This window comes from Notolabrus celidotus, chromosome 11, assembly GCF_009762535.1.
Source record: "Notolabrus celidotus isolate fNotCel1 chromosome 11, fNotCel1.pri, whole genome shotgun sequence".
Lineage (NCBI taxonomy): Eukaryota > Metazoa > Chordata > Actinopteri > Labriformes > Labridae > Notolabrus > Notolabrus celidotus.
The window spans coordinates 29,655,447-29,675,129 of NC_048282.1; the positions used below are offsets into that span (position 1 = coordinate 29,655,447).

Here is a 19,683-nt window from a genome sequence, read left to right on the forward strand (position 1 = left end):
CTCATTGATGTTTCGCCCCTTAGCCCAGAACATCTCCTGGTGGCGGGGCAGTGAACAGGGACGTCTCCCTGACACTCCCTGCAGCTAACCTTCTTCAGGAGCTGCTTGCTCCCCATATTTTGTTCCTTCTTCTCAGCCATAGCCAGAAGCTTGCCTTTTCAGCCTCCTCTGAGAACTCCCTGGTTGCCTTGTGCAGCCTAAGATTAAAGTCCATATATTAAATATATATTAGAATAAATGTAATGGGGTAATTGTTTTCAAACCATTGTACATTTTGCTGAGTATGTAATTTTCAGAGAGAGGAATAACTGGATGAACTGGTTTCATTTGATGCAGGAGAGTTTCACTGCTGGTCCACAAGAGGTCAGAGCAGTCCACATTGATGTACATAATCCACAACCAGAGAACCTGATCAACCCCTGCTTTTATTCTTTCTTACTTGCCTTTCTCCTGTCCACCTTTTTTCTACTTTCAAAGGAATTAGTTGTCAAAGTAGAAATATTTACGCCCCTTTTAAAAAAACTCCAAGTGGATCCAGCACTGACACTTGAGATAAGAGCAAGAAAATGAGCCAAGTGCATTGTTGTGCTTAGTTGCAACTTACCAGTCTCTCTTAATGTATCATTAATGTCTGGCATTCAAAACAAACCTGCAGGTGAAGTCAATTTTAGTTTGTAAGAAAAAAAAAGATAGACTTACAAATAAATCATGTTTAGTGAAGCACCAAAAACCTTTGTGTTAAAGTTCATTCAGTCCATCTGTGAATACAAGCAGAAGGGCCAGATATGGGCACAATACTTTCACCCACTAGAGAGTCGTTGGACCGGATTCCTCTGTTACACAAGCGCCACCTGAACGTAAAGGTATGTGCATAGAGAGAGCCATTGTTTTCTATATCAAGCAGCTGCAGAACAAAACTCGCCACATGGCTTTATTTTTCAGAGCTTTCAAGGATGAGTTGTCTGAAGACATTTACGGAGCAGGTACGGACTGTAAAGAGTCTGTTGTTAAAACGGCATGCAGGCAGCAGCTCATCACAGAGGGTGAGTTTTCCAAATGAATGATTTTTCCTCTGCTTCAGCATTTATATTGAAGAACTGAAGAAATAATAAATTATGTATTAGTGAATGAACTTCCCAACTAAAACATAATTCAAGTACTTCTCTCAGATGTCAATTCAAATTCATCCTTCACATTAGATGAAGAGAACAGGTCCTTTGTTTTTGTAACACACCTGCACTTTGCAAACCAGTGTTTCCATGTCTTTCCTGAGGTAAAGAGAGAGTAAGGAGTGACATGGGCTGAGGGTGGGAGTCTAACCCAGGGCTACTGTTTTGAGGGCTGTAGCCTCTGTACATGGGGCTCTCAATTTTTCTTTAGTTATTACATTTTTGTACTTTATTTTGCAAAGGTGTGAAGATAATAAAAGTGCTAGACAATAACCAGAATATAAAAGGAGGATGGGGGACACTAATTAACCAATTTAAGTAATCTGAACTATTGTAATCATTGAAGAAAATATGTAAAAAATAAAAGGGAACAAAATTGAAAGCTAGAAGAGACAAAGTTTTGTTCTGTCGCCTTGAGAGGTAGGAGAGAGGGTTAAATGTGGGTTTATTGGGCGCTGGTGGCCTAGAGGTCTAAGCGCCCCACATACAGAGGCTACAGTCCTCATCGTAGGGGTCGCCGGTTCGATTCCTGGCTGGTTGACCATCTCCTGCATGTCTTCCCCAGCTCTCTACTCCCCACATTTTCATCTCTCTTCAGCTGCCCTATCAAATAAAGACAAAAAGCCCAAAAATATAACTTAAAAAAAAAAGAAAGAAGTGGGTTTATGTACGTGCTGCAGTTATGAATGTGTTGGTGTTTATTTGCATGCTGTAGTTTGAAAGATGATGTGAGGTGATTGGAGAAGACTGGGTTAAGTTTAGGTTAAGAAGAGAGGGTTAGGGACTGCAGCCGAAGTTTAAGACCAGCCTCTTCTATGGGCTAGCAATTGAGCTGCACATTGCTGCTTGGTAGTGCTTGCTAGTTTTGGTCTTTTCACCCGGAATCACTGGACTGAACGGTAGCCGTCCAATGCATCACACCACAGGGCTGCTTAGCATTGCTGGCCTTTTTTTGTGTTTGCTTATGGTAGTTCAAAAACATCAATGCCATGTCACAATGAAATCCCCTGTCTGGGATTTGAACCCTCGATTTTTTCCCTGAAAGGTGTCAGCCCTTATCACAACACCACCATCCTGCCTGCCAGTGATACCTTGTAGGGTTTCATGTTCCTCTAGTTCATCCTGGAGGTTCAAAATCATGGACCACATTCCGGTTGGCAAAAGCTTTAACACTTTAGTTCTACACTGATAGGTCCCAGTCTGGAACTGAACCTTGAAACAGCTTACTGTATGGCAGCAGTGCTAACCGTCGCACCAATGCAACATGAAGCAGCTGTCACTCGTTAATGTATAATTACTGTCAACTGAACCCCCTGTCACACGGTAGCTGCAAAGTTATTAACATTTTCCACAACAGAATTCCTCCACTGTCTAATCCCTCAAGAAAGGCATGTCAAAGCACCAAAAAAGTCATCTTTGAAAACCACTACTTACAAATGTTAAGGACAAAATCAGCAAAGAAATAAGAGGCACTGCTTTGTCCACAAAGGTCATTTCTAAAGGTCTCTCTGAGTCTATCAAAGCATGCACAGATGGCGTCTTGATGACTGTCTGCCTGTCTAATCTTGACAGGGGTCGGGGGGGATTCCTCTGGCCACAAAGCTGTGTTATGCTGCTGGTGGCGTCCCATATCAGGTCACTACAGTAGCTATAGGTGTTTCCCTGCAGATATTTCTTCTGGATGTTGTGCCGGTAAGAGTTCAATCATCTTCGTGTAGAAAAATGTTCAGTGTTGCTTTCTGGATTTTGCACTAAAAGCACCTCAGTGTTCCACAGATGGAGGCCTACTATGTTTCAATGATTTTGTTTGTGAGTCGGGCCTGGGACGCTGTGACTGACCCTCTGGTGGGATATCTGGTGAGCCGCAGTGAGTGGACCCCCATCGGCAAACTCATTCCCTGGTTGGTTTCTCTTTTTCTTGACTTCAGCTGCCATCTATCCATCCATCCATCCATCCTGTGGGCGCTGTATTGAACTGAGTCGATGTTTGTCTGACAGGCTGGTTCTTTCCACTCCGTTTGCTGTTTTCTCGTATCTGCTGCTGTGGTTTGTTCCTCGAGGCTTCACATCTCAGGCCCTCAGCGTGCTGTGGTTCCTCATTGCAGCCTGCCTGTTTGAGACCCTAATAAGTGTAAGTCAGTGTAAGTGGCACTTAAAGGTACTCCTTGTTCTAGGGGCGAGAGATTTAAAGGACATTTACTGAAGTGCAATGCCTTAGTGAAGTCTGCTGCACTTGTATTTTTACTGAGTTCCTCAATTTTATGCTGCATTTACTTGGCTACATATCAGATGGAAATGTAACACTTTTAAATTAATCTCCACTTTTCAATAACGTATAATGGAAAGAACACAAAATGTAATACAATAACATAAAAACATGTGTCTGTTGCCCTTGTCGCAGTTTCCTCTGAGTTGTTTGTAGTTTTAGCTTAAAGAATAACTTCCCCTGTTTGCTTCTCAGATAACAGAACAACAAGGACTATTTGTGGCCCAAAAAGTACTATGGTGGCCCCAAGGTTCAAAACACAGAGACATTTCATAACGCAACAGGTCACATTATATGAAATGTCATGTTTGGGGAAGTGTTGTTTTTACCCTCAGGGACACCACAATATCAGAAAAAAAACACCTTAAACATGAAAGAACAGAGAAATCCCCGAACCTGAAAATGAACCCCATTAATCACTGTATGTCCCTTTAAATACACTGTCTATGGCTACAACAATTTAGAGCAGGGGTTCCCAAACTTTTCAGCCTGCGACCCCCAAAATATAGGTGCCAAAGACTCACGACCCCCACTGTCCCTCAAAGTGATTTAATGTTGCTTCATTTAGCTGGTCTGCAGAAAATTTGCCTACCTATATGAGCATGTGTCTGTGTTTCCTGTGTCGTTATGAATTAACCTGCTGCTACTGATGCTTTTGATAATTCACTGTTCACTTACCCTAAACTTAGGAGTCATCTGACAACACGAAAGGCAGAAAACTCATCACATTTTATATTTTAAAGGTTTTATTTCAAGGTTAGCTACTGATTTTGTTGATATTTTTTTACTATGATGGGTAAAATGTGCTGTTTTTATATAACTTGAAAAAAAAAAACATTCTGGAAGACATCTCATGACCCCCCACTTTGGGAACCCCTGCTTTAGAGAGACCTGGGGCCTCATGTACAACTGTAAAACATGCCGTACGCTCTTTTTCACGGCAATGTTCAGATGTGTCAAGATTGAAATGACCTTGGAAATGTGTGGTGCCTCAGGCCAACTTCATGGCTGGCGTATGCACGTTTCTACAGCTGTTGATCCTTGCGCACAGATTCATATATCTGGATATTTTTGTGCGTACGACATTTTCTGGATTTGAGCGTACACCGTGTTTCAATAGGAAATCCACGCAAGTCTTTATACATGAGGCCCCTGATCCCTAAGTTGGAAAACACTGCAGATAAAACTGTATTTAAAAGTTTGAAAAACAAGTTGGTTATAAAGTAAGATTCTCTTCATACACTATCGGCATCTAAAAATGTCACACAAGTAATAATCATTTGATGCTTTTAGCATAAGTTGCTGGTAATAATTCTAGTTAAGTGCACTTTAACAATACATTGTGTCACTTAAAGCTGCTGTTGGTAGGAATGGTGTAAAAAACGTTACTTTTTTTATGCTGGGTTTGGAGAAAATGTCATAATACCCATCAGTACTGATCGGTAAGAGGAGTAATTTGAAACTATCGCGAAATCTCTGAGTTTTCCAACGCCTATGTATAAAGCAATGTTATTATTCCCCTCGTTCCCGTTATGACGGACCAATCATAGCTAATCTCCAATCCTCTGTCCTGATTGGTCGAGTGGCGGCCCCACTACGTTGCCCTGATTAGCTGGGAAGCCACTACTTCCTTATAGAACGTGCACAACAATCTTTTGTCTCTCTCCGAACTGATGTTTATATCACGACTACCAACAGAAGCTTTAAATAGCAGTATTTTAAAGTAATGTGTAAGCACTTTCCATGATTCAAGTTTTGAATACTTTGAGTACCACTGCTTATACCAATTTCTTTTCAGTCCTCCCCAGTCCTCTACCGACTCCCTCAGCAAGAGTCCTCTACCGACTCCCTCATCACAGTCCTTAATTTGTCCTCCTCCTTGTGTAACCACGGCAGTGTTTCATGCTATTCTCATGTCCCTGTTAGCGCTATCATTTCGCTCCAAGCTGTGTCACCATGGTTACTGAGTTTCACACCACTCATGTGCTGCCACTTGGCGTCATGTTCTCCTCTGTCATCAGTGCTACAACGTCCCCTTCCTGGCTCTCAACATGTTCCTAGGGGGAGATCACAGAGACAGAGACTCTGCCACGGCCTACAGTAAGGCTGCACATTTCCACCCCCAGGTCAGGCCAAGCTTCATGTGTCTGGTGGTGGTTTCACTCATAATAATTTTCCCCTTCTCTATTCTTCTGTCGTTTCGTGGCAGGAATGAGTGTGGAGGTTCTGGCCATGCTGTTGGCTTCTGTAATCCAGGGTCAAGTTGTAGCGGTGTACAACACAGAGAGGCAGGAGGCCTGTGAAAGTCTAGACCAGGCTCATGAAAACCCTCTAAGCACATATTCACCACAAACTGCATCACTAAAGGAAACGGTATATACTGATCCTAAATGTTAAAGTTAAAAATGGTCACTGGCTGAGGTAACGCTCATTTTTCTTTAACAGTCTTGGAGCATTACTTTGGCTTTGTGCTGACTCAGTCCCAGGGAGATCTTGTTACCCTGTAATTTAGTGTTCTTAGCTCAACAAAGGCATTGTTGTGTGTTCGTGTGTGTGTGTCTGTGTGTGTTCAAGTGTGTGTTGGATTTTGTTTTAAGAGAGATAAGATAAGATAGTCCTTTACTTGTCCCACAACGGGGAAATTCAAGTGTCACAGTAACAAAGGAGACAAAGTGCAAAAGAAATATATGAAGCAAACAAGAGCCTATAAAGTAACAATTATTAAAACGTTATTAGCAATTGAAATTAAAATTAAAATGAAAGAGGTAAAAAATAAGTTTATCTTACACACATATATATATTATCGGTTATAGAGTCAGACAACTGCAGGAAGAAAAGACCTGCGGCATCTCTCCGTGAGACACCGCAGGTGAAGAAGTCTGTCACTGAACAAGTTACTTTATTGTACAGTTGTAGATTGAACAGAATTAGCAAACTCTTTATATTGCAAAAACAAACCACAACAGTTATTTTAGATTCAGGACTTCATAAGAGAGGATTTTCAAAGACTTTAGTAACAGTAAATCACTTTTTTTTACCTACAGCAATATTATAGGAGTATGTCACTCTGTTATCTGTGCTTAGGATATAAAGCTAGCAGATAGTTAATAAGTTTAGCATGATTGTTTCATCTGGTCCAAAACTGAATGCAGTATGTATGCTGCATGCTTCTATTTGGTCTGGCTAGCTAGGTTTATCTAAGCGCCCTTTCCCTTCAAATTAACAGTCATGCGAGACTAGTATACATGGAATAGTATTATTTATTTGACACAAACGTATTCAATTTATGATATAGTTTGACTTTCTTTCAAACTTCTCCTTCTTGGCCAGAGAGAGATGAAAGGGGGGGTGGGTGCAACTCTACATTGAAAATATAGATGGAGCTAGCTGATAGTTAGCTTAGCCTTGCAAGACACTAGAGTGTCATACTGGCTCTTTCAGTTCAGTTTGTTCCGTCTAGTCTAAAACTGTACGCAGAATGTTGCATGACTTTATTAACTCTGGCTATCTAGTTTTAAAGAAAGAGCTAACTACTCAATTATCTTACTCCCTTCTGCCTTTTAGCGAGAAAAGGTATGATAATTATGTTTATTTGGCTTAAAAGGAAGAATAAAATCAGACGTATGGAATAGTTCGGGATTTCAGAAAATGTTACTTTTTGGAGTTATTTTGGAATATTGATACTACTCTAGCACACCTAGCAAACAGCAAGGGAATAACTGTGTATAACTTAATATATTTACTCAAGCGGTATAGCTTGTTGCATAAACACTGCAAATGCTGGTAAGCTGCAGTATATTTGTTAGGCTTGCTCCCTTAATGCTAGTCAATAAACAGAAGCTGTAATGGCCAGGTGTGAGAATGGTGCCCCTGTTTTCTAAAGAATAAAAGTAATTAATATGCATCTAATGAAATATCAAACCTTTTCTGTTCATATTTTAATGTTTGATGTGTGAATTTTCACATCAGGAGAAAGCTTTCCTGACCTCTGCATTGATCATGGGTGCTCTGTTTTACCTAAGCAGCCTGGTTCTCTTCCTGGGGGTGAAGGAGCTGCAGGGTAAGTGATAAGAAGTGGTCAGTGTAATAAAATTATGATACATTTAAATATGTGTGTTGCTTAACTCTCGCTATAGATCGATTTGATGGGTATGTCACCCTTGTGCTTCTTTGACATCTCACTTTCGTTTTATTTCAGCACCCGACAGCTCTGATGACAAAATGCGACCCTCCTACTTGACCTCACTGAAGCTGCTGATCCTTCACGTGCCTTACCAGCGACTTGTGCTCGGCTTTATGTTCTGTGCACTCGCATTTCAGGTACAGTGGAGCTCATAGATGCTGATACTGGCACAGTGAAACTGACTCCTATCTGACTTTGTAGATGTTACATGTTGCATTAAAGCAAATGTCTCTTTATCAGACTAACCAGTTCATTGTTATGCTAGTTTTAGTTTGGTATCTATATGCATTCAACATAACCTTTTTAACTTTGGCTGCAGAGGAGAACATATAAACAACATCACTTTAGAGGGAGTGATGTGCTGAATATTGATTCACTTACAGGCACATGACTAACTGCTGAATATAACCACAGTGTGCTGATATCATAGACTGTATTCAGTATAATATATCAACCTTTTATGCATGCTCTACAAGCAGCATATTTACAAGTAAAGAGCAACGATCAACAACTGATTATTTTTAGCTCCACCAGCTAAACGTGTTCTACAACTTTACTGAAACTGGACTGTTGCCAAGCAGTGATAACCACAAAGCTACTCCAGCTTCTTTGTTTTCCAATATTTATTTATAAGTATGATTTATCATAGAATCTCAGAAAAGTGTCTGTGATGTCATTAAGAGGTACCAGGTAGATTGAATCAAGACAACACTGTCGCTGAAATGTTCAGAACACCTGGCTGATACAGAGTGATACTTAGTGAGAAAAGTCTCTGTGGTATTATACTCTTTATCAGCTCTCATCAGGATGCTTTGTCAGCAGAACTGTTGTTCAATGTTATATATCACATGTATTCTATCTGCTAGGTTTCAAACATTCTTCATTATAGAATATACATACACCCTCTTAGATATAGTCAAACCTAATTTTATTAATCAGCTTTTGAGGTTCTATCTTTGGTTTCTAATTGAAGAAAGAGAAAACAAAGACAGTAGTAAAGGGGTAAAAGAAGATGGATCACAGGAAGGGGACCAAAGTAATATCTCAATCTATAGAATTGTATTTTATGCAGATGTTTTTATAATGGTTAAAAATGGAAGTGCTTCATGTTTAATATGCTTGCACTCTGACCTCAGTTTATAATGAAGGTTTCTATGCTGAAATGTACTTGATCCATTTAGCTGTAGTTAGTACTCATGACTACTGCACCAGAATACTCAGGGTAATAATAATAAGGCCATAAAAAGTGTTCCTGTCAGTCATCTTTTCCATCTTTTATTTCTGTTTGTTGCTTTTGTAAGTCTCACATCTACCTAATGGTTTTCAAAACATTATGTATTTTTGCTTTTTGTCCCAACTCTCAGATGTCCTTGGGTAATTTTGCACTTTTTTGCAGTCATGCTGCTGGGCTGGGGGCCCAGTTCCAGCACCTCCTACTGGTTCTACTGGTAAGATGCAACTCACTATACAGACACACACTGAGCTCACAAAGATGTTTGAAAATGTCACATTTCAAAAGCACAGGAGCTGACACCAGCTGCGCTCGCAATTGTTTTTATTACCTTCATTTTGAGATCTCGTTTATTTTGTGTAGCTGAGAACAGGAGCAGTATTATGTTGAGATAATGAGGTAATCAGGTATGCCAAGAGAACCAGAGGGCTTTTGCTTTCATTATGATGATTATTAGTAATCTCCAGCATGCAAAGACGGTGTCTGAAATCTTTTTCAAAAATATTGGATTAAGGAGTGTCTGTAACAAAACAACAGGATATAATTAAATAGTTGTTTTGTTAATAGTCATACGTTGCTGATCAGACATCAGTATTAAAGCCTGGAATCAGATGTTATCACATTAACCATACATTCATTTTCAAAGTCTCCATAATAACCCTGTGATCTGGAGAAAAGATAAGTTGCTTTCTTTAAATATGTTTGCATTTTAAAAGTAAGTCTTTTTCATTTTAAAGACGGATGAGAAATGAAAGAAATCAAGAGAAAATGTGCTTTTTTAATCTTAAATGGAAGAGATGATCTACTCATGGTATGGGAAAAAGGGAATTAAAGTGCATGTAAGGATGTTCTCAGCTCTCGTGCTAAAGCCTTCTAATAAATTTTTCAGGACATTTGAATTTCAAATGAAACGGTCTCAATGTTTTCACAGGCGTCTGCCTCCATCTCAGTTCCTCTTTGGCAAATGGTTCTCCTGAGAATAGGAAAAAAGGTCACAGTTTTCATTGGACTATCGGTAAGAAATCCTCTTACAATAATCTGAATGTTTCAATAACTTTCTGCACCTTCACTTTTTTTTCTGACCCCATGATTCTGCCTCTTTCAGTTCTTCATCCCAGCTGTGACTGTAATCGCCTGTGTTCCCAGTAACCTCCCAGTTTTCATGGTTATGTGTGTATTGATGGGATTCAGCGTGGGGACCATATTCTTGCTACCCTGGTGAGTCAGCTCCCAGCAAGGACACATAGTCCCTTGTCCCCTGGAAGGCCCCTGTCAGATCTAATCAGGATCAGGATCAGAGCTGAATGTGGTGCACATGAATCATTCACATTGCCTCCACCTGAATATTGTAGCACTGATCTGATTTGTTGACTGCTCATGTCTACTTCCCTGGAGTGACATGCGGTTTTGATCCCTGAGATGTCAGCTAGTTCTACATTTGCGACAGGTCTATGCTTCCAGATGTGGTGGACGACTTTGCAGTGAAACATCCGTCTTGCAAAGACCTGGAGCCTCTGTTTTTCTCCTGTTACGCCTTCTGCAGTAAGCTGGCAGGAGGCCTGGCTGTTGGGATCTCAACCATAACATTACAGTACGCCATTACATCATGTTCGCTCATTTCATGAGATCTGTGTTCCCATTTGTCGGTCTGTCAGATCTGTTCTCTGTCTGTGTGCAGGTTCGTGGGCTACAGAGCGGGCGCATGTAACCATGGTGAAGAAGTAGTGACAGCGCTGATAGTGCTTTTCTCCCCAGTTGCCATCATACTTCTGCTGATAGGGATGGTCTTTTTTTGGTTCTACCCAATCAAGGAGAAGCAAAGTTTGCAGCCTCAGGAGCAGCAGAGCACAGCGCAGTAAGTGGTGAATTATCCTCACAAGAGATGAAGCAGACACATCGTCCTTAAAGCTGCTTTTACAAAGATTTCTAAAATATCAAACTATAAAATTAGAATGTGAAAACCAGTAGCTTGATTTTAGAAACATACAGATAATCACCACGTCAATCTGTCCTCTACTTTATAGTTCTGCTTCTCTACTTAGTTCACCCTCACTGCTCTCATGACAAAGAGCTCAGGATACACACTTAACTCTTCCTACTAGCGAGTAGCAAACATAAAGAGAGTGGCTGGTAATGAAAAAGCAGAATAAGGCCTCTCTAAAGAATTGGTGGAGACCCAAAACTGAGCTAAAAGAGAATGAATATTGTGCTGTCATTCATCATGTGTTCAGAGAAGGGGCCCCGAATCAGTGATTATAATGCTCCCTACTGCTGAACCCATAATCAGTGTTGTAGCTCATCTGCCATTTTCTGATGATGTTACAGCCTCTGGGAGCAACAGCTAACTTTTTGGGCCTTCTAGCGAGCCAAGTGAACAAGATATTAAAGAAACAGATCACTAATTTTGGGCCAATGCTTTTTCACATCCTTGCAAAATGTAGGACAAGAAGATTGAATCCTTTCTCATCTCTGTATCCTAACTGAAGCTACATTGGGAGCTGGTTAGCTTGGCATAGAATAAAGATCAGAGGCAGGTTGAGAGGACAAGGCTGGCTCTGTCTTAAGATCAGCAAGAAAGTTGAATTTATTTAAATGTCAGTTTCAAAAATGTCTTATTCCCTACCCTTATTTTATTCCTGTTTTATTGAATCTCTTTTAACTTTTTCAATGGTGTCCTGGTATGAGTCAACAAGTCTGAAAAATAAAAATAGACTGCAGGCTATTGTGAAGATGTGCAGCAGGGTTGCGGGCACACCCCTGCCTCACATGTCAAGCCTTCCCTGAGCCAGGACCCTCAGCAAGGCATGGTCCATCGGGGCTAACCCCTTGCCATCCTCTTTTTTTTTTAAGTTTGTCTAGTCTTTGGGATATAGTCTTTGGGATATTAAAATATTTATTTTTTGGAAACTCTTTTCAATAAATCTGCCTCATATCAATAGCTTCATATAACCTCCTGCATTTTAACACATCACAAATTTGACAAGGTTACTGCACATATCAGCTGTTACAAGTTTATATTAGCATACATGTTCTGATTCTCTGGCAGTATAGTTATAATAATCTGTATTTTTCTCATTCATTCAGGCCAGAATCTCCAGAATCTTCATCAGGCTCAACAGAACACACAGAGCAGCCAATCATCCTGCAGCAGCAGTCAAATACCTCGCAGTGCAACCTCAGTCATTATAAGAAACACTCAGTCAAGTCATCTGTCTGTTCAAATGTATCAAAGAGCCCCTCTGCAAAGTACTGCAGGCCTACAGCTGTTGTCCAGTCAAATGAGAATCCTCGATGTCATAATCAGAGACTCAGCCTGAACCAGCACTCAGGAGAGGAAATACTGCTCCGAAAGTCCTCCTGGAATCATTCTGGGTCATCTTCGAGCAGGTCGAATGCAAAATCCAAAGTGACGTGGGTTTAGACGGACACCTCAAAGCTAGAGTTTGACATTTTGAGAGGTACCTTTTTTTTTTACTTTCTTGCTGAGAGCTCTTATCTCTGCATGTTAAATATGAACCTGCAGCAAGCAGCTGGTTAGCCAAGTATAAAGGCTGAGAATGAGCAAACAGCTTGCAATGCTGTGCTCAGTGTGATAAAATGTAACTCAACAGGAAGTTTACTAGTTTACATATTGTATTTAATGTGTTTAATTTACACATAAATTACTCTGAACTGAAGTGCAGAGATAAAAGCTGTTGTTTTACAAGAAGTTAGATACTTATTATCACTGTGAGGTTGTAAGGCAACACATCATATCTACCTGTAAATCCACAATGTCTGATTATTACATTTCTGTTAATTTTTTTTACATGGATGTTATTTCTTTCCATCACTGTTTGTTGTATAAATAGAACACATTTGAAAAAACTTCACAATATTAAATGGTGATGACATGTTAATGTTTTCAGTGTTATGATGCCCCCAAGTGACCTAGATTAAAAATTACTGAAAGTCTCAGCTGAACAATGGAATGAAAAAAACCTACATGGCTAAGCTGTGGTGTCTAACATAGATGGTGCTGTTTGTCTTTGAAGTTATAAAATGTTTATGGCTCATCAACTACCTACATACCTGCCACAGATATTACACATAATCACATTGCTGAAGGTTTGTCTATATTTTGTGACGGAGAGAACAAAGTAATATTGCTTGTTTTTCCATGTGTTGTTATTCCAACGGGATGTGTTTACGATCACTCAAAGGGGGACATCCCAGACTTGGGATCAGTCATCATCACTTTGTTTGTTTTGAGCTCTGTGTATAAAAGATACTCCTCCATCATTTGTTGTATACAGTATTGAGTCGTTTCTCTTTAATCACTCAATACAAGTTGGCTCAAAAGTCTGGCCCTCACACCAGGGGTGGAGCCAGACTTTTGTGAATGGGGTGGCCAAACTGGGGCAGAGACTTTTGTAGAAGTGGCATAAGACACTGTGCACACACATTAATGAGTTGTATTTATTCACATCTTTGTCAGATTAGACTGCAGGCTGATACAGCTTATTTGTATGCAAGCAAGGTATTTTATTAACATCTCAACACCAGCACAATATGTGGCTTACAGTGCGTGGAGAGATGTGAACTAACTTGCTTGTCGCCGTGACGTACTTTATGTCAAAGTCTAATTGTATTCTGACTCTGATTGGTTTACTGGGATGTCACTCAACTTGTATAATCCAAAACATTGAGAATTTTGTAAACTCATATCTACTTTGACTACTAAGGTGTAAATAATAGTTAGCACTGCTGCCTCATAGTAGAAGAGATGAGGGTTCCAATCCAAGCCAGGGCTTTCCTGTTTGGAGTGAAAGTGCTTTGGCTCTCTCTGTTTTCATAAAATATGTTTTGTGTTTGATTTTGTGTAATAACATCCATCTAATGCTTATGCTAACTTCACTCCGAATTTATTCCGGGGTTAAATTTATTTCAATAATGGGATACATTTTGTGACGGAAGAGGATTAGGGCCACTGAAAAAGAAAAAAGAATTAAAGGTCCGATTTTTTTTTTTTTTTTTTTTAATTATTTTCAGAAAAAAAGTCAGAATTCTGAGAAAGACATAACTGAATTCTGAGATTGAAGTCAGAATTCTGAGATTGAAGTCAGAATTCTGAGATTAAAGAATTCTGAGATTAAAGAATTCTGAGATAAAAGTCAGAATTATCAATAAAAATTCAGAATTTTGAGAAAAAAGTCAGAATTTTGAGAAAAAAGTCAGAATTTTGAGAAAAAAAATCAGAATTCTGATAAAGAAATATCCAAATTCTGAGATTAAAGTCAGAATTCTGAGATTAAAGAATTCTGAGATTAAAGAATTCTGAGATTAAAGTCAGAATTCTCAATAAAAAAATCAGAATTCTCAATAAAAAAATCAGAATTCTGAGATTTAAGTCAGAATTCTGAGATTTAAGTCAGAATTCTCAATAAAAATTCAGAATTTTGAGAAAAAAGTCAGAATTCTGAGAAAGAAATATCCAAATACTGAGATTAAAGTCAGAATTCTGAGATTAAAGAATTCTGAGAGATAAGTAAGAATTCTCAATAAAAAGTCAGAATTCTGAGATTAAAGTCAGAATTCAGAATTAAAAAGGCAGAATTCTGAGATATAAGTAAGTCATAATTCCTAGATGAAAGAATTCTGAGATTGAAGTCAGAATTCTGAGATTAAAGAATTCTGAGATTAAAGTCAGAATTCTGAGATTAAAGTCAGAATTCTGAGATTGAAGTCAGAATTCTGAGATTAAAGAATTCTGAGATAAAAGTCAGAATTCTGAGATTAAAGAATTCTGAGATATAAGTAAGAATTCTCAATAAAAAGTCAGAATTCTGAGATTAAAGTCAGAATTCAGAATTAAAAAGGCAGAATTCTGAGATATAAGTAAGTCATAATTCCTAGATGAAAGAATCCTGAGCTTAAAGAATTCTGAGAAGTCAGTCCCATAGACTGTATAAATATGTTTCCTCCTCTGATAAGCCCAGCTCTCCTCCTCAACAGGCCGCCCCTGCCTCCTGCTTCCTTCCGCTCGCATTGTAGGGTGGTCGAGAGGAAGGACCCTGAAGAGTGAAGAAGAAATGGGAGTAGAAATTGAGACCATAACTCCGGGCGATGGTGGGAACAAACTACTTTATTTAAAACATTATTTCACTCAACTCGTATCCCACTTTGTGTGTTCATCATTACTCACGCTTTCTCCTGTTTTCTGCCTCTTTTCAGGACGGACATTCCCAAAGAGGGGGCAGTGTGTCGTGGTGCACTATGTCGGTGAGTGCGGAGGCTGGAGCTGAGCTACATGGAGCTCAAACATTTAACACACATGTTCCTTTATGACATAACTTGGTGTGGAGGGAACTGAGATCATGATGATTCATGCTGGTGTATTAAATACTGGGTGCTTGCGATGAGAGGAACACAAAACTGATAACTGTTTGCTAGTTGCTGCTATTCCTGGCTAGCACAGCAGCTAGCTAGCCCTGTCCAAGTGATTGCATGTTGTTGCTGCTAAGTTAGAGTATGCTAGTTTCACATGAAAGCACTACATTTGCTCACTTACTTGCATTTTTATTCTAGAAGATAAAAAAGACCTGTGCTGTTATTGTAGAGCCATTCAGAGGACGGAGTAATAGTTAAGCTACCGTTAGCTGACAGGCTCCATGATGCCAGCATTAGCTCTGTAGCTCCTGTTCTGTATGTTTGTCGGCTGTTTGGAGTAGAAATGGGACAAATCTTAAACTTCCAGTCCCTTCCTTTAATACTTCACACTTTTCTTTTTGTAACCAGGCACACTGGCAGATGGCAAAGTATTTGACTCATCGAGGCAACGAGGGAAGCCCTTCAAATTCAAGATTGGTCATCAGGAGGTCATTCGTGGATGGGAAGAAGGAGTAGCCCAGGTATGGAGCCAGAATATATTTAGTCTGAACATTGTAAACGGCAGTGTGAAATACTTGATTCTGATTGGTCAATACTGCATAGCAACAGTCTGTTATTGCTGGATGGCACACTGTAGCCAGGGATACCGTATGATCACAAACTTATGGCATAAGACACACTGGATGCAGCCCAGACACCAAAAGACACCATTCTACTTTGGCTGCTCCTCTTGTTGTCTTAAAGCTGCTGTTGGTAGGAATGGTGTAAAAAATGTTACTTTTTTTTCTGATGGGTTTGGAGAAAGGGTCAAAATGCCCATCGGTACCATAGACTGTATAAAATGTGGACGTAGTATCCACAGCCATATTGCTGCTGTCAAGCGATTGTGACGTAAAGAGGCGAGCTTTGAGCCTCCTAGCCGACAGCTACAGTGTTCCTGCCTGTCAATCAAGTCAGCTGTGCCTCTCATTGGAAGACTCGTAATCTCAATATCTTCAAACTTGCCTCGTTAGAAAAAAATTCACCCCTGTACAGTGTGTGCCGATCAAAAAACAAGCTATCCAGACTACACTCGTCTTTTGTACCAGGCTGTAAACATGTTTATTCTGCTGTAAAGATCGGCTTTTTTGAATAGGTGTGTATGTGGTTTCCGGTACTTCCGGAGCCAGCCTCAAGCGGATCCTCGATGCAGTGCAGTTTTTAGCACTTCCGCATTGGACTCATATTTTTAGACCGGAGGTTACCGCTTGATCAGTACTCATTAGTAAGTGAAGTAATTTGAGACTATTGCAAAATCTCTGTGTTTTCAATGCCTTTGTATCAAGCAATGTTATTATTCCCCTCGTTCCCGTTATGACGAACCAATCACAGCTAATCTCCAATCCTCTGTCCTGATTGGTTAAGGGGCGGACCCTACTACGTCCTCCGATTGGTAATGAATCCGGCACTATCATGACTGCACACGCCGATCTGTGTTGGGGGGCTAAGAGGAAATCTGGTTGGGAGCGATAGTGTTGACATTCAAAGTCCCTCTCTCTGAACCGATATTGACTCATTGACTACAAACAGCAGCTTTTAATTGATATCTCTGAGACGTTGTAGTATACCTCTGTGTGCTCTAAATGCATGATTTTGGCTCAGCGAGGGAGAAAAGATGCGGAAATTGTGACTCTGCCATCCATAGCTGTGCTGCTTTCCCTGGGCAAGGCATGATGGGATACATGGCAGCAGGGATCTGGCTAGCAGCACAACTTTTTATCAGCTTTTCTCCCTCACCACACTGTCATGCATTCAAAGCAGACAGTGGTGTACTATACAAACAAACATTGTGAAGTGTTTGTTATATGGTGAAGACTTCTCGGTGTATGACAACAAGTGAAGCAGCTGAAGTGAGCGGTGTGTCTTGACTGTGTTTGCACCGGTATTGTACAAAGTTAACATCAAGCTGATGGCAATGCCAACACGCTGTATGTGTGAAGCGGCTGTAACTGTAGTCATATCAATGTGAAAATAAAAGTCAGGGTAACTTGAAGTTTGTTTGTGTATGTTATGGAAAACCAACAAAAGGGAGATGGATTAGAAAAGCTGAGAAGGTTAAAGACACAAACTATAGTCTATGACAGAGAAATCCATGATTTTGAAGAGGATGCATGAAGTAAAACTCACCATAACATGGTATGGGACATGCTTGTGTTTAAATGGTGATATATGGAGAGAAAACTGTAAACCTGCTTCATTCTGCCTCTGATCCTCCCTCAGAGGGGAAATGGGGGATCATTCGTGTCGCATTTGAGCCGGCAGGGCAGAACATGGCTGTGTATGAACATGTCTTTGAGTGTAATGTGACGCTCACGCGCACAAGCTACATCTTGCTCCTGCAACACCGTTTAGAGATGTGATATCAAACAGTGGGACACCAACATTACGCTGGTCCCTTCCTGTTGCAGGAGACTAAACATTCAAAGATGGTTCTATGTCTTCTGTTGGACACAGTTTGTTCCACTCACAGTTTGAGCTGCCTCATTGTAACTCCTCAGCCTTCTTAGAATGAGTTTATTCATGTGTTATTACACACATTAGAGGGAACATGTGTGCCAACATTGAGCTAACTCAGTTGTTCATACATAATTCAAACATTTGCCCTGATGATGAAGTTAAACAAGGTGAACAGGGCTGCATGATTCAGCACAGCACCTGTTTGAATTTTCCTGCCTCATCACTTTCAGTCTGTGGTAGTGTTTTCTTTCTCTATTTACCAGTCTGTACACACCCCTGTGTCCCATACTGTGCTCTTTGGAGTACATACTTCATGCTCTATCTTCAGTTGGGTAGAGTTTTCTGTCATAACACCGTGTTTGTGTGCCTATGACCTCGATCGCCACTTCCCTGCTGTTGCTGTGTTTTTTCTTTTTTCCCACCACAAAAAAAACCCTACATGGATTGATATAATGACAGTTTGTTTGTCTCTGATTAGAGCTGCAACAATAGCTGCTATTGAGTACTGACCAAACAGAATCAGATCTCTAATACCTGCTCACTGTACGTTCTCCATTATGCATCACACAGATGTTCTTTAAATGTTGAGATTACCACTAAGTAGCACTTAATCTATGTATCTTTTTCTTCCTCCACAGATGAGTGTAGGTCAACGGGCGAAGCTGGTTTGCTCACCAGACTACGCCTATGGACACAAAGGGCACCCAGGGATCATCCCACCTAACGCCACCCTCACCTTCGATGTGGAGCTGTTAAGCCTAGAAGTCTGAAACTTGTGCACTCAGCTTTGTTTAAATTCCACACAGATTTCAGGGTGAGACATCTCAAATTAATCAACACCATCACCTTGATTATGTGAAGCATGTACAGTGAATAAGAGAGGCTTTAATGTATCTTAAAGTGCAAGTGAAAGCATTTTGTCCTCACAGTAAACATGTGCAGTAACTATGTGCATTCAGTGTAATTAACTCAGTGGCGTTAAGAGATCCAGTAGTATGTACATAACAAGCTTCAGTCTTTAGATCCTGTAATCTCCTCTCACGTCTCCGCCTTAATCACCTCTCTTGTCCCCGCAGGTCAACTCCTATCTCGGGAACATGGAGGAAACGTTGACAGAAGATTCCTGCTCTTGATCCCCTCATAGGACCTATGTCTATAGCTTCACTAGTTCACTCTCCTTTCCATTTAGATACAAATTGTTTTAAGTCACTTGCTTTAAAACGTCATGCTATATTTTAGATACCATACTGTAATAAGTCATAGGCCATCCCATGTATTTTGTCATACTCTGCTTTGTATTTTTTATGGTGATGTTTTCTTTTTTTTATTTGACTTAAAATGGACAAAATGTGTCGGCCATCAGGACCAGGTTTTAGAGAAGTGTCGTGAATATTTAATCAAACTCATTCCTGTGGCTCTGTGGCCTTTACAACAAATTGTGTTGATTTGCGGGTAATAGATTGTCTTGAATTAAAGTTAGAATAAATTGTTGTTAGACACAGTGATATTTCTACCAATCAGTCACCTTTGTGATACTTGTCAATGGGCTAAATTAAAAGGAGGGAGTAGTTTGTAACCAGGGACTCATGAATCAAGCACATTATTACCATGAAAAGCCTACAGATCTCTGCAGACGGAGGGGTTTCTTTGACTTTCTGCAACATCAGTTCTTCTAAGCGTAAACAGCTGTTACTGAAACATTCACAACTTGACGATTTATCTGATAGCTTTAAAACATCAAGGGTCATTTTTTCTGCTACAAAAGGTCATTTGGGGGAAATATTTGGTGCTTTGTAAAAGCTTTCTAAACTGGCGAGGGCAGTTCCCCTAAACAGATTTGTAGGCACATGATGGGCTTTGTGGTTCTCTTAATTTGAAGGAGTTGTGTGTAACAAGCTGTGGATGTTGTAAAAGGTCTGTTCCTTACTCGATACACATTAAAGGAGTAATTTTAACACTAACTTCTTCT

At 40.0% G+C, this 19,683-nt stretch overlaps 2 protein-coding genes across 2 annotated transcripts; both read left to right on the forward strand.

Annotated features, from left to right (window-relative positions):
- Positions 1–330: 330 nt before the first annotated feature.
- On the forward strand, positions 331–13,102 carry mfsd2al2 (major facilitator superfamily domain containing 2a-like 2). Its single transcript, XM_034694875.1, has 14 exons — positions 331–418; positions 2,752–2,861; positions 2,946–3,070; positions 3,168–3,300; positions 5,457–5,535; positions 5,645–5,808; positions 7,405–7,495; positions 7,634–7,755; positions 8,983–9,066; positions 9,781–9,864; positions 9,955–10,067; positions 10,297–10,440; positions 10,528–10,704; positions 11,934–13,102. Exons 1-14 carry the CDS (start codon positions 331–333, stop codon positions 12,268–12,270), a joined length of 1,851 nt encoding a protein of 616 aa, XP_034550766.1. The 3' UTR covers positions 12,271–13,102.
- A 1,717-nt stretch (positions 13,103–14,819) lies between these two features.
- Positions 14,820–19,675, forward strand: LOC117821447 (peptidyl-prolyl cis-trans isomerase FKBP1A-like). The gene is made up of 5 exons (XM_034695713.1): positions 14,820–14,957; positions 15,063–15,110; positions 15,627–15,739; positions 18,353–18,528; positions 18,791–19,675. Exons 1-4 carry the CDS (start codon positions 14,921–14,923, stop codon positions 18,482–18,484), a joined length of 330 nt encoding a protein of 109 aa, XP_034551604.1. The 5' UTR covers positions 14,820–14,920; the 3' UTR covers positions 18,485–18,528; positions 18,791–19,675.
- The last annotated feature ends 8 nt before the right edge of the window (positions 19,676–19,683 follow it).